The 15,113-nt window shown below is 47.7% G+C and overlaps 1 protein-coding gene across 1 annotated transcript in view; it reads right to left on the reverse strand.

Annotated features, from left to right (window-relative positions):
- TMEM87A (transmembrane protein 87A) overlaps window positions 1-9,364 on the reverse strand; it is a 107,834-nt gene extending 98,470 nt beyond the window's left edge. The window contains 1 exon segment of the mRNA XM_030214515.1: window positions 9,105-9,364. Coding sequence (XP_030070375.1) covers window positions 9,105-9,248 — 144 coding nt within the window. The 5' untranslated portion in view covers window positions 9,249-9,364.
- Window positions 9,365-15,113: the final 5,749 nt, after the last annotated feature.

Here is a 15,113-nt window from a genome sequence, read left to right on the forward strand (position 1 = left end):
CTGAAAATTTAATAGATAGTCGATAACAACTCCCAGTAGTTCCATAAAGTGTGAACTATATCAATTTTTAACATCTGAAAGTAGAAGAACAAAGGATAGTGAGATACATGGTATCCAGGAAAGAAAAAAAAAAGTACTGAATATACTTGACTAAGCCATCTCAGCTTATAGACAAATTGGTATACATTTGTCTCCTCCCCCTCCCCTCCTTTCTCTGTGGTAACTGATACTTCTTTCAATCTTCTCTCCCTCTTCTATCTCACCTCCTGCAGTGACTGGCACAGTCTGTCATGTTTCTCCTCCATCCCTCACCCCCCAACCAGCATTTTGCTTCTTATGGGTACCTCATTGCTGCTGCTGCTGCTGCTGCTGTAGTTACAGCAAGTTGGGTCAATATGGGGCTTTGAGCATCTGTGCATGCTTCAGGCCTACCAATTCCCACCCTATCAAAGTTGAACATGCTGTAACTATGGCACAAACTGCAGTAGCAGCAAGGAGATACCCATAAGAAGCAAAGGTAAAATTATGTATAATCATACCTGATAATTTTCTTTCCATTAATCATAGCTGATCAATCCATAGACTGGTGGGTTGTGTCCATCTACCAGCAGGTGGAGATAGAGAGCAAACTTTTGCCTCCCTATATGTGGTCATGTGCTGCCGGAAACTCCTCAGTATGTCGATATCAAAGCTCCATCTGCAGGACTCAGCACTTAGAGAATTACACCCACAAAGGGACACTCTGCCCAGCTCACCACCGCCGAAACGGGGGAGGGGAATTAACCCAGCTCATCCCCACACAAGTGGGGGAGGGGAATCCGTCCAGCTCATCCCCGTGGAGCGGGGGAGGGACACCACACCCGCCGATGCGGGGGGATCTGGCTTATCCTGCAACCGCAACCGCGGGAGGAGCTGACTGACCCTAGCACCGCCGAAGCGGGAGGGGTACAAAACTGCCCTACAACCGCACGAAGCGGGAGGGAGTGCCGGCAGAATTTATGTCTCAATCCAGCCCCGTAAAACGGAGGGGAGAGGAATGCAGCAGCTCACTGTAACACAAACTCGTCTCAACTCTTGAAGAATCCAAGTGAAAAAACTTGAACCCGAAGTCTTCCTGAAGTAACTGAAGACTAAACTTGAACCTGAAATGCAACCAGAATAGAAACCATACAGATATCTGGGCGGGGCTATGGATTGATCAGCTATGATTAATGGAAAGAAAATTATCAGGTATGATTATACATAATTTTACCTTCCATATCATCAAGCTGATCAATCCATAGACTGGTGGGATGTACCGAAGCAGTACTCACCCAGGGCGGGACATAGAAATCCCTGAACTCAACACTGAAGCTCCACACCAGGCCTCCGCCCGTGCCGCCACAGTCAAGCGGTAATGCTTGGAGAATGTATGGGCCGATGCCCAAGTTGCCGCCTTGCATATCTCTTCCAAGGAGACGGACCCGGCCTCTGCCATCGAGGCCGCCTGAGCTCTAGTGGAGTGAGCCTTCAGCTGGATAGGCGGCACCTTCCCCGCGGCCACATAAGCCGCGGCAATGACTTCCTTGACCCATCTTGCCACTGGAGGCTTAGCAGCCTGCAGACCCTTACGAGGACCTGCCAACAGGACAAACAGATGATCCGATTTCCGGAAATCATTGGTCACTTCCAAGTATCTGATGATGACTCGTCTCACATCCAGATATTTAAGAGCAGAGTACTCCTCTGGGTAGTCCTCCCTACGAAAGGAAGGGAGACAGAGCTGCTGATTCACATGGAAGCGAGAAACAATCTTGGGCAGGAAGGAAGGCACTGTGCGAATAGTCACTCCTGCCTCAGTGAACTGTAGAAAAGACTCTCGACATGAGAGTGCCTGGAGCTCGGAAACTCTTCTGGCTGAAGGATAGCCACCAAAAAGACTGCTTTCAATGTCAGGTCTTTCAGAGATGCCCTCAACAAGGGTTCAAAAGGCGGCTTCTGTAATGCTCTGAGCACCAGGTTAAAATTCCACGCAGGCACCATTGAGTGCAGAGGAGGGCGCAGGTGCTTAACTCCCTTGAGAAAACGCACCACATCTGGCTACGAAGCCAGGGAAGCACCCTTCAGGCGGTCCCTGAAGCAAGCCAGGGCCGCTGCCTGGACTTAAAGGGAACTGAGCGACAGGCCTTTCTCCAGACCTTCTTGCAGGAATGCCAACACTGAAGAAATTGGAGCAGTGAATGAAGAAAATGAGCCTGCTTCGCCACGCTGCAAAGGTACACCAAACCCTGGCGTAAGCAGTAAAAGTAGAGCGCTTCCTCGCTCTCAGCATAGTGGCGATGACCTTGTCTGAGAAGTCCTTCTTCCTCAGACGCTGCCGCTCAATAGCCAGGCCGTAAGCCCAAAGGGGGAGGGATCCTCCATCACCACGGGACTCTGATGTAACAGACCCTGCTCCACTGGCAGCCCCACCAGGATTATCCAGCCCGGATGCTTTGCCAATCGGTCTAGCACCCTGCCCAACATGGGCCAGGGCGGGAACACATAGAGAAGCTCTTGTGTTGGCCACTGTTAGAGGAGAGCATCGACTCCCAGAGATCGAGGGTCCCGTCCTCTGCTGAAAAAACGCGGCACTTGGCAACTGGCTGATGACGCCAATAGATCTAGGCTCGGCTGGCCCCAGCGCTTCGTGATATCCAAGAACGCCTGAGCCGATAACTGCCACTCTCCGGGATCCAAGGTATGTCGACTGAGAAAATCCGCCTTGACATTCATGACTCCGGCAATGTGGGCTGCTGACAGCTGCTCCAGGCTCGCTACCGCCCACTGGCATAGATTCACGGCTGCCTTGGCTAGAGGGGCGCTCTTGGTACCTCCCTGGCGGTTGACATAGACCACAGCCGTGGCATTGTCCAACAGGACCCGTACTGGCTTCAACGCCAGTACCGGGATGAACTCCAAAAACGCCAACCGAATGGCTTTGAGTTCCAGGAGGTTGATAGACCACTTTGCCTCTGCAGGAGACCAGAGCCCCTGCGCTGTCCTTCCCAAGAAGAGGGCTCCCCAGCCCGACAAAGAGGCGTCCGTCGTGACGACAATCCACTCCGGGGTCACCAGAGGCATTCCTGCAGACAACTTGTCTGTCTGTGTCCACCAGCTCAGCGCCTTGCGCACTGCTGGGTCCAAGGGAAGGCGCACAGCATAATCCTCCGACATCGGAGTCCAGCGCAGCAGCAGAGATTGTCGAAGTGGTCTCATATGAGCCCTGGCCCAGGGCACTACATCCATCGTGGCCGACATAGAGCCCAACAGCTGCACATAGTCCCAAGTCCGAATAGGAGAGGCTACTAGGAACTAGTCCACCTGAGCCTGAAGCTTGACAATCCAATTGTCTGGCAGGAACACTCTGCCCACTTGGGTGTCGAATCGAACTCCCAGATGCTCCAGGGACTGAGTCGGGCGCAGCTGGCTTTTCTCCCAGTTGATGATCCACCTCAGGGAGCTCGAAAGAGCAACCACCCGGTTCACAGCTTTGCCGCACTCTGCATAAGAGGGGCTTGGATCAACCAGTCGTCCAGATAAGAATGGACTTGAACTCCTTCCTTCCACAGGAAGGCCGCGATGACCACCATTACTTTGGAGAAGGTCCGCGGAGCAGTAGCCAACCCGAACGGGAGGGCTCTGAACTGGAAGTGTCGACCAGTACTGCAAAACGCAAAAAGCGTTGATGAGGAGGCCAGATGGGAATATGCAAGTACGCGTCCTTGAAGTCCAAGGATGCCAGGAACTCTCCTGCCTTCACTGCCGCTATAACAGAGCGGAGGGTCTCCATGCGAAAGTGCCGAACTTTCAAGGCCCAATGGACCCCTTGAGGTCGAGGATAGGCCGTACAGAACCTCCTTTCTTTGGAATCACAAAGAAAAAGGAGTAACGTCCCTTGCCAGGCTGATTCTCTGGCACCGGAACGACCGCCCCCAGGCGGAACAGATTGTCCAAGGTCTGCTGCACTGCCACAGCTTTGACCGGAGACTTGCAGGGAGAGAGTACAACCCGTCTTTTAAGGGTCGGCAGAACTCTAGCTTGTAGCCGTCTCTGATGACTTCCAGCACTCAAGCGTCTGAAGTTATTGTGGTCCACTCGCCCATAAACGAGGACAGCCGTCCTCCAATCTGCACTGAGGCGTGGACCAAGGCCCCGTCATTGGGTACGAGACCCTGGGGGAGGACCGGAGGGAGCACCTCCGGGACGGCGGTCTCTGCGAAAGGAATGCTGCTTGGGGGAGAAGTTCCTCTTGAAGGAAGAGAGGGCAGAGGAGCCCGACCTGCCCGGGCGGTACCGACGGGCTTCCTGAGCCCGTCCTCTGGAGGTACCAGGGCGAGTACTAGCCCGAGCCCTGACCTCTGGTAACTTCTTGCCCTTAGACGTGCCGAGATCGGTCACGATTTTGTCCAGCTCGACCCCAAAGAGCAGCTTGCCTTTAAAAGGCAATCTAGCCAGGCGGGATTTAGAGGCATGGTCAGCAGACCAATGTTTCAGCCAAAGCCACCGCCGCGCAGAGATTGTCTGAGCCATGCCTTTAGCTGAGGCTCTCAAGACATCATACAGCAAGTCTGCCAAATAGGCTAAGCCCGATTCCAGGGCCGGCCAAACAGCCCTCAAGGAATGATCCGAGGGGGAAGCCCGCTGCACCATAGTCAGGCACGCCCTGGCCACATAGGAGCCGCAAACTGAGGCCTGCAAACTTAAAGCAGCCGCCTCAAAGGACGACCTTAAGGCCGCCTCCAATCCTCTGTCTTGGGCATCCTTTAGGGCCGTGCCACCTTCCACTGGTAACGCCGTTTTCTTAGTCACCGCAGTGATTAAAGAATCCACGGTAGGCCACAGAAAGGCCTCACGTTCACCTTCAGGCAAAGGATAGCGGCGGGACATAGCCCTAGCCACTTTAAGGCTCGCTTCCGGGACATCCCATTGAGCCGAAATTAAGGAGTGCATGGCATCATGCATGTGGAAGGTTCTAGGCGGGCGCTTCGTCCCCAGCATAATGGCAGAGCCAACAGGGGCTGAGGGAGAGACGTCCTCCGGAGAGGAAATCTTCAAAATGCCCATGGCCTGCACTAACAGGTTGGGCAAAACCTCTGAGCTAAAGAGCCGCTGCAGAGGGGTCATCCGCTCCATCCGAGCGGGGATCCGTCTCCTCCAAGGAATCCGCAAAGGACCGTTGGGAGACCTCAGACACGCTGCCCTCATCTACATCGGAGGAGACAAAGTCCTCCAAGGCCTGGGAATCAACCCGAGGGCGTTTACCTCTGGGAACCTCAACCTCTTTACCAGACGAGGGAGCAGGGGCAGCGTTTTGCATGAGGAAAGCCTGATGCAGCAGCAAAACAAACACGGGGGAGAAACCCCCCAGACTGTGCACTTCCGCAGCCTGGGCAACAGCCCTAGACGCACCCTCAACCGGCGCTCGCAAGAGCGGGGGAGAGACATGCTGCGCATCCAAAATGGCGTCCGGCGCGACACTCCGCGAAGGAGCCGCGCGGGAAGAACGGCGCTTAACTTTAGCCGCTTTTGTGCCGTCGCCCAAATTAAGGGCATTCATGGCATTAATGTCTCCAACCTCAAGGGCGGCCCACGAAGAAGCCGTCCGAGCCGCGTGGCCGGCCAAGATGGCGGAGGCGAGGAGCGGGGGATGGGCGCTTATGGCGGGAAAAACCGCCACGCCGGAGGAAGGACCGGGACATTCATCGGTCACGAAACTGTCACCCAACAAGGGCGAATCAGGCTGTAAGACCCCCGCATCCCCTCTAGAAGCGCTCAAGCGATCCAGGGAGCGACCCTTTGCGCCCTCGCCCTCCGACGCCATATGCCACGAGGAGAAGAATCGGGGAACCCCCTGCCCGCTATAAAAAGGTAAAAATTACCTGCTGTCCGCTCCGAGCTGTAATGAACTGGTGTCCCAGTGAGTAGCTGCAATGAACGTTTAAATAAATGTCGAAATAAACGCCTTTAAGGACGTTTAAAAATTTTTTTTTTTTTTTTAAACGGAGCCAGCGGGAGGGGGGAGAAAAGGAGGGACCTGGCACCACCAGGTTTGCACTTGCTCAAAAGAGCCCTCAACCCCAGGCACTCAACAAAACCTAAAAATTAGGCTTGGAGGCCTAGCCAGAGCTGCTGCTGTGTGTGACCACCACCTGCTGAGATAGAGAACATACTGAGGAGTTTCCGGCAGCACATGACCACATATAGGGAGGCAAAAGTTTGCTCTCTATCTCCACCTGCTGGTAGATGGACACAACCCACCAGTCTATGGATTGATCAGCTTGATGATATGGAAATGCCAGTTAGCATGGGGTGGGTGGGAGGGGAGTGACAGATGTGTTGGGGGGAGGGGAAGAGGACAAAAATGCTGCACATCCGTCACACATACGTCTTGCCCCATCCTTGGCCACCTTTAAATCTAGACTGAAAGCCCACCTCTTTAACATTGCTTTTGACTCGTAACCACTCGCCTTCACCTACCCTCCTCTCTTCCTTCCCGTTCACATTAATTGATTTGATTTGCTTACTTTATTTATTTTTTGTCTATTAGATTGTAAGCTCTTTGAGCAGGGACTGTCTTTCTTCTATGTTTGTGCAGCGCTGCGTATGCCTTGTAGCGCTATAGAAATGCTAAATAGTAGTAGTAGTAGTAGGGGAAGGGGTGAGGGAGAACTGCAAAACATCACAGCAAACACTTTACTCCTCCCCACTTTATACTCAAGTTAAGTTTTCCCCCTTTTGGGGAGGGGAAACTTATCTCAGTTTATACCCAAGTTTATGTTTGAGCATATACAGTACAGCTTTCATCTTGTGTGCATTGTTTAATTTTACAAGCTTGAAAATCAAGTTACAATGGTGTTAAGTTTAGCATTCAGAGATAAAATGGAAGAAGAATTTATATGATCAAAGCTACATAACAATTGTGTATCATCTGCATTTGTAAAGGAAGTGATTTCACAAGACTGCATCAGAGTACCCAGTGGTGCAAGAAAATATTAAATAATGTTGCAGGGATCACTCGGTGCAATTCTGGCCCCAGATAGTTGAACAATTTTGATTTATTCCACAAAACAATATCTTATCGACAAGTATAAAGAAAACCATAGAAATGCAGCCCCTGATAGTCGGTAGACTTCAAGAAGTAGGACTAACAGATTGTGGTCTACTAAGTCAAAAGCAGGTGAGAGGTCTAGGGAGAATAGTACAACTGTTCTATCTTGATCAATGTTGGTTAGTATAAATGTAATAATTTCTAAGAGAGTAGTCTGCAGAACAATCTTCACAGAAGGCAGTTTGATTTGGATGTAAGGAATTCGTATAATCATCCAGAAATTTTGAGAGCTGGTCAGCAATGTCCCTCTCAGTTAAGTTTGATAAGAAAGACAAATCTGAAATAGATCAATAGTTATTAGTAACAGACAGATTTTTTAAAGACCCTTTGTTCTCAAGTTTATAGAAGTGGTTTCCCATGCATTTGGAACAATGCTGGATTCCAATGACAACAACCATACTATGTATAAATGGAAGAAAATTTCAAATTTCTTGATTAAGGAAAATGGTAATGGATCCTGGGGAGCAGTAGTAATTGTTCCCAAACTTTTCTGCAGTTCACACTAATGATAGCGTCTTAGAGAGAGCTACTTAGGAAATGAAACTTGTCAGACTGAAGGTTCACGATCGGTAGGATTGTGGAAGAAGCCATGGTAAATGGTCTCTAGCTAAGAATAATCACTGCAACAACCAGATCAAGGATGGATGGGGATGTAAAATAAGGGAAAAATCCCTGGGTAATTGTGAAAGAAGGCTCATGGTACAAGATCCTAGCCTGGATCCTAGTGTAGAAAGGTTAGTTGAGAGGAATGAATGAGATTTTGGGATTTACTTCCATTTTTTCCCTGCCAACTATAGCAAGTACCTGTAACTTTGACAGGAGATAACAAATCTGTGCAAATGTCTGCAAAAAAACAGAAATACCAGAACACATCTGAATGAACCAGAATGATGTTCTGTACATAAATATCAGCCTCGTAAACATTTCATGTACAAGAAATTTTTGTGAGGCCAATATATATATATATATGCAAACACGCACAGAGATGAGCTGGTAACTTGTGTTTTCTTAAGACATATGGACCATGAAAACGCCCTTATCACAGAACTTTTGCATACACATATCTAGCAGCTCCCCTTCATTATCTAGATTGTAAGCTCTCTGAACAGAGGCCTGCCTTTTTTTGTGTATAGTGTACAGCGCTGCGTACGCCTTGTAGCGCTATAGAAATGATAAACAGTAGTAGTAGAGTATAAGTTCTGAGTACTTTAAATTTACATATCATTTGTTTACTGCATTGCTGTGAAATACATTCTCATTAATCTTGAGGTAAAACCACAGGCTCAGCTCTATGGCACATCTTTCTACGTCAGCCTCTACGCAAGCGAGAAATTAATCTCTAGCACTAACTATAAAATGCTAAATGGTTATAGAGATCTTTGAGTGCACCCCCTCCATCACTATACACTATGACAGCTAGCAGCTTCCACTGCAGGTCTGTGAAAAATTAGACTACTCAACTATGTCGAAATTGACAGCCTGAGATCTGGCTTTAGACCAAGGACTGACACACAGATTTGCCAATAGAAACCAACCCGCTGCCAACCATCTAAACACAAATAATTACAAACGCACTAAATCCATGGAGCTTGCCAACCACAGTCAGCGTTGCTGTACTCGTGTCTCTCTCGGGAGCCGCTTGCCCTACTTCACACAGTGCTAGTTTTAGGAATTAGGAGTAAATCTCCGGCCAGCAGGTTACTGCATGGCGGCAATTTCCTTGAGACCCAGTGCTTTCTCACTTTTCATTCATTTGCTTACGTAGCACATCCTGCATCCGGGACGAGCTGAAGCAGCTCCATCTGCTCTACTGCCTATCAGCAGCGGCCCAGAGTGAAGCTGAGAGCTACACCACGACCCCTGGACTTCTCGTGTACCAGACTCCAGCCCAAAAGAAGTCACCTAGGAACCCCACGATCCAACCCCTCCCTCTCCAGTCCCGAGTTCAGTGCAGCCCACGCTGGCAGACGCTCACCAACAAGGGGAGGGAGACACGCCACTTGGAAAACTCCGCAGCGCTGCTTGCCCCAGGCCCGGAGCCGGGTAACAACGGCCCCAAGAGAACGAGGACTAGAGATGCAGATGCAACGGACCACGCTGACGTCCAAAGAGCCGCCATAGCAAGAACTACAGCCACCCGTCACTGACTGTTACCTAGTCTTCTTTCTCTAGCGCACACTGACAAACCAACCACGCCCCTTCCGCTCACGCATTCTGCCTCGTCTGCTACTGCCAGGTAACAGAATCCAGCCTCTTCCTGATCCCGAAGGCACGTGTGCTCAAGGAGGTTTAATAAGCAGGAGTGGAAGTGAGCCTATCTAGTCCACTGTAAGTAGGGAAGCCAATTAGGATAGTCTGAGGTTCCCCTTCCCAGCGAAGTCGTCATCCCCGTTCACTCAAAGCAAACAAACCTATGAGCTTCTGCATCCATATTGTCGTTTTTTTTGTTGTTGGTCCATCTGTAACATGTCTAAAGCTGTTTCAATTGGATAGGCAGTGCCTTAAAATGTGGAGGACAAAAGTTGTTGGTTTTTTTTTTTTACTTGTTGGACAGCTTTTTCATTTATTTGAAAGCTTCCCATATGTAGATATAAATATCATTAAGTAACAATTGAATATCACTAAAACAGCTTCAAAATTATTAAAGCTGGTAGAAAGAGCAATTTTAAACTCTGTATTTTGTGCTCATTTTTCTATACTAAAAAATAAATAAATACACTATATACAATACAGATGGCCAAACTTCAGTGAGGATATCCTGTTTCCTGATGGGTTCATCTTAAATGTTGTTGTAATCTGCCTTGGGAAGCATGGTGTTATAAAGATGATGGAGTATATTGAAATTAAATGGAAGTAGAATTAAACTCTCCTTTCACTGGGGCATATTTATTTTTTTTGTTACATAGTAACATAGTAGATGACGGCAGAAAAAGACCTGCATGGTCCATCCAGTCTGCCCAACAAGATAAACTCATATGTGCTACTTTTTGTGTATACCTTACCTTGATTTGTACCTGGTCTTTTCAGGGCACAGACCGTGTAAGTCTGCCCAGCACTATCCCCGCCTCCCAACCACCAGCCCCGCCTCCCACCACCGGCTCTGGCACTGAACGTATAAGTCTGCCCAGCACTGTCCCCGCCTCCCGCCACCGGCTGTGCCACCCAATTTCGGCTAAGCTCCTTAGGATCTATTCCTTCTGAACAGGATTCCTCTATGTTTATCCCACGCGTGCTTGAATTCTGTTACCGTTTTCATTTCCACCACCTCCCGCGGGAGGGCATTCCAAGCACCCACTACTCTCTCTCCGTGAAAAAATACTTCCTGACATTTTTCTTGAGTCTGCCCCCCTTCAATCTCATTTGTACCCTGTACTTTCCCACTCATGGCAGGCTCAATGCAGCTTACATATTGTATACAGGTACTTATTTTGTACCTGGGGCAATGGAGGGTTAAGTGACGTGCAGTGGTGTAGGAAGGGCGGGGCGGTGGGGGCGGTCCGCCCCAGGTGTCAGCGGGTGGGGGGGTGCTCCGGACAGCCCTCATCTCCTGCCCTCGTTTTTTTTTAATCCATTGCAGCGACGCAGGCAGCGCTTCGTGTCTGCCCTGCGTGTGCTGTGAAGATATAGAAAATCACCTCGTTAGCGTCGGGCCTTCCCCCGTTGTGTCCTGCCCTCAAGGAAATAGGAAGTTACCTCAGAAGAGGGCGGGACACAATGGGGGAAGGCCCGACGCTAACGAGGTGATTTTCTATCTTCACAGCACACGCAGGGCAGACGCAAAGCGCTGCCTGCATCGCAGCAATGGATTAAAAAAAAATGAAGGGTTATGGCAGGAGACAGGGCTCTGTCAGCTCTCCACGAGGGGGGACGGGACCGGGTCGGGGGGGGGGGGTCAGAGGGGAGAAGGGGAGTGCTCAGATGGGAGAAGGGGTGGGGGAGCTCAGATGGGAGGGGTGGGGGTGTTCAGAGGGGAGAAGGGGATTGGGAAGGGGTGGGGGAGCCCAGAGGGGTGTTCAGAGGGGAGAAGTTGATTGGGGAGGGTGGGGGAGCTCAGAGGGGAGAAGGGGAAAGTGGGGGAGCCCAGAGGGGAGAAGGGGATTGGGGAGGGAGGGTGGGTGAGCCCAGAGGGGTTCTCAGATGGGTGCTTGGAGGGGAGAAGGGGATTGGGGAGGGGTGGGGGTGCTCAGTGGGGAGTGCTCAGTGGGAAGAAGTGGATTGGGGAGGGGTGGGGGTGCTCAGAGGGGAGTGCTCAGATGGGAGAAGGGGTCTGAAGCTGGAACTGGGGTCTGACAAGGGGCAGGAGGGAAAATGGGTCCATGCCTGGGGCAGGTGGGAGAATGGGTCTGGGGCTGAAAAGGGGGGATGCAAGGCATGTGGTGGATGAAGGGGGCTGGAACTGGGGGCTGAAAAGGGGACAGGGAGAAGTGGCTGGGGGCTGAAGCTTGGGACTAATGGAAGAAAAGGGCTGGGGACTGGTGGGATAGTGGGGCTGAAAAGGGGGGCAGGTGGGAGATGTGGGCTGGGGCTGGAACCAGGGGCAGGTGGAATAAGGGGGCTGGAACTGGGGGCTGAAAAGAGGGGGCAGAAAGAGAGGGGACATACCCTGGATGGAAGGGGGGAGTGTGAGGGAGGGCAGACCCTGGATGGATGGATGGGAGAGGGAGGGCAGACGGATTGAAGGGGCAGAGAGAAAGGGCAGATGGTGGGTGGAAGGGGGAGAGAGAAAGAGGGCAGACTGGCGCAAATGGTGGATGGAAGGGGCAGAGATAGAGGGCAGATATGGATGGAAGGGAGAGACAGAGATGGCAGACTGGGGCAGATGGTGGATGGAAGGGGCAGAAATAGAGGACAGATGTGGATGGAAGGGAGAGAGAGGGCAGACAGTGGATGGAAGAGACATTAGAGAGGGCAGACACTGGATGGCAGAGAGAGAGAGAGCGAAGACAGATGCTGGATGGAAGGAAGACTGAAAAGAAGATGAGGAAAGCAGAAACCAGACACAACAAACTGTAAATAAAATACATATTTTTATTTTTTTGCTTTAACATGTAAATAAGATAATCTTTTTATTGGACTACTTTTAATACATTTTGACTTAACTTTCAGAGAACAAAACACCCTTCCCCAGGTCAGGATAGGATACTGTAACAGCACTACACTATATTGACCTGAGGAAGGAGATTTTGGCCCCTGGAAACTAAATGTATTAGTCCAATAAAATGGTATTTTATTTTCTGTATTTGTTTTATTTCTATTTGTTAATTTGTAAAGTGGTGATTGGTATTTGTTTGTTTTTTCAAATTTACATCTGCTGTCTTTATATTTTGTACAGTACTAGGGGACATTTTCTGTTTCTTTGGTGTTGCATTGTATACAGAGTCTGGCATCGGGGGTTCAGTTTAATTTTTGTCTAAATAGAAAGTTTATTATTACTTATTCTATAGTGGATTAGGGTGTATCTGTGTTTGTGAAAAAGACATGGCTTTCGGTTGGCATTGACTGTGCAGGATTGACGATCTGTACTATTCTGTCTGTTTTCGTTTTACAATAGGTGAATTGATGTTCTAGTGTTCACTGTAGTGTTTAAGATGCTTTCCTTTTCCTTGTGTGACTCGTACAAATTACTGCTTATGGTATGGTATAATTGCTCTATATATAGGTCCTGAATGTTTTGTATTCTCGGTATGCCTTGTACTGGATTTGGGGGGGGGGGGGGGGTGTTAAAAAATGACCAGCCCCGGGTGTCAACTACCCTAGCTACGCCACTGGTGACTTGCCCAGAGTCACAAGGAGCTGCCTGTGCCTGAAGTGGGAATTTAACTCAGTTCCTCAGGACCAAAGTCCACCACCCTAACCACTAGGCCACTCCATATGGAATCAAATCTTCATCTGTTTTATAGAACTTTACCTTTTAGATACACAAATGGATTATTCTGTTGTTTGAGAATGTTTCAGGGACAGGTGGTTTATAAGTCAAAACAATAAAAATATTTTCTGTCAAACAGATCTCTCATTTGTGAAAACGTAACTAAATGGGCTATAAGCCCCTAATGTAGCCCATTGGTTTTCTTATATTTTGTTCTTGTGATGGCTTATACTGTGCCAAAACTGGAAATACAGTGAGACAGAATAATAGAATTCAGTAACATCCAAAACTTATTTTTTATGTTTTAATCATCTTTATTAAAAGCAAAACATGTTGGTTGATAAGCTTCATACAGAACAAGAAAAAAAAAACAGTAAACCATCCAACACGGCACAATAAAAACTTTTACTTTTACCCCAAGAACCCTTCCCGTCCCGTACTCCCCTCCCTCCCTCCCTCTAAACCCACCTGACTGTTTCCACCCATGAAAATAACACAACACATGTACAGATCAGTAGGACTCAAAGCATTTCATAAAAAAGTAAAGTCATAAACAACACAGTTTATACCAAATTGTTTAACCACACTTTGGTTTTGCCTTCAGGTTTATTAAGCAATACCAAACAATCTATGTTTAAGGCATATGCCCTAAATATGTAATACTTGGTTGCAATAATTAAACAGTGATGGAATATTCACATAGCAGGCAGCCAACAGATTTATTTTCCACTGAAACTAATCAACTTTGTATAAACTTGATGACTAATACTGTGCTGCTTGCTATTTTGTATTTTGTCAGTGTATTGTTTGCCTGCATAATAAAATTGCACTTGCAAATATTTTTCTGACATGGATTTAATTAACAAAAGCTACCATAAGAGACAGACACGGTCGTATAATTAACATTATAATTGTATTTGTATTTGGGTAATGGCTGAGAAAATGCTATTAAAATTATATTACAAAGCATGAAGTTGACTTGGTTAACTTCTGCTGTATATCAACCAGTAGTAAATAATAGTAATAAACAATATTAAGTGCATTTATATAATATACCACTGCATTCTTCAAAACAGAAGGAGCAAGTTCCCACAAACCATATAGGCACAAGTTAAAAAAAAAAAGCTTTCAAATGGCCCCAGGTTTCAACCTAATACATGTTAAATGTGGGATATGAATGTCATAAATAAATAAATACAAACTCTGAATGTTGAGCACCTGATTCTCATCACATGATGTCTGTTTTAGTGGCCCATTACTAGGAGAAAAAAAATCTCTGCATGAATATAACACATGCTAGGGTGTCCCTGTAACCAGCCCCTCCAACTGACCACTGATTAAGATTTATAACAAATTACTACTCTACCTATAAAAAGTTATCCTGTTTTTATGCTTCCTCTGTGTACTTCCGTATGCTGCACAAGCATGTTTGAAAATATAAGTGAGATTAAATAAAAATGCTACCAACAATAAAGAATGACAACGTAGATGCAGCAGTTCATAGGTTTGAATGCTTTGTTTTGAGTATATGGGGATGATGGCTACACAGGGAAGGGAAAACTCAGATTGACCTAATTGGTTTCAGCGTTTTGACGTCACTTCATCTCCTGTCTATTAAACCTCTTTGCGTGTGGGATGTTCCTTTCTAGTCCATTATACCGGCTGAAGCCAGTAGGCGGAACTTGCTGCCGTTTTAGTTCACCCAAAACAATAGCAAAAGATTATGAAAAATAATGGACTGCTTATGTGTGTGGTCCATCTGTAAACCTGATCCAGTTGGATAGGCAATGCCTTAAAAGGTGGAGAACAAAAGATTTTTTTTCTTTTCTTATTTTACAGCTTTTTAATTTATTTGAAAGCTTCCCATATGTAGATACTTGATTATTTGGTTTTTCGTAGTTTTTTACATCTTTCCTTTTCCAAAAATTTCTATCAATTGATCCTGGTGCCTAATGTCACCCTTTCATTCTTCCCATTATGCTTTATTATTGAATTCTTTATATATTTATGATTCTTTCCTTATTGATATGTGTGGGTTTATGTATTTTGTTTCATATTTTGTAATGCCTTTTTAGCTTGTTAGCCACATTGAACTCGAAATTGTACGGGAAAATGTGG

The sequence above is a fragment of the Microcaecilia unicolor genome, chromosome 9 (genome assembly GCF_901765095.1).
Source record: "Microcaecilia unicolor chromosome 9, aMicUni1.1, whole genome shotgun sequence".
NCBI classification, from domain to species: domain Eukaryota; kingdom Metazoa; phylum Chordata; class Amphibia; order Gymnophiona; family Siphonopidae; genus Microcaecilia; species Microcaecilia unicolor.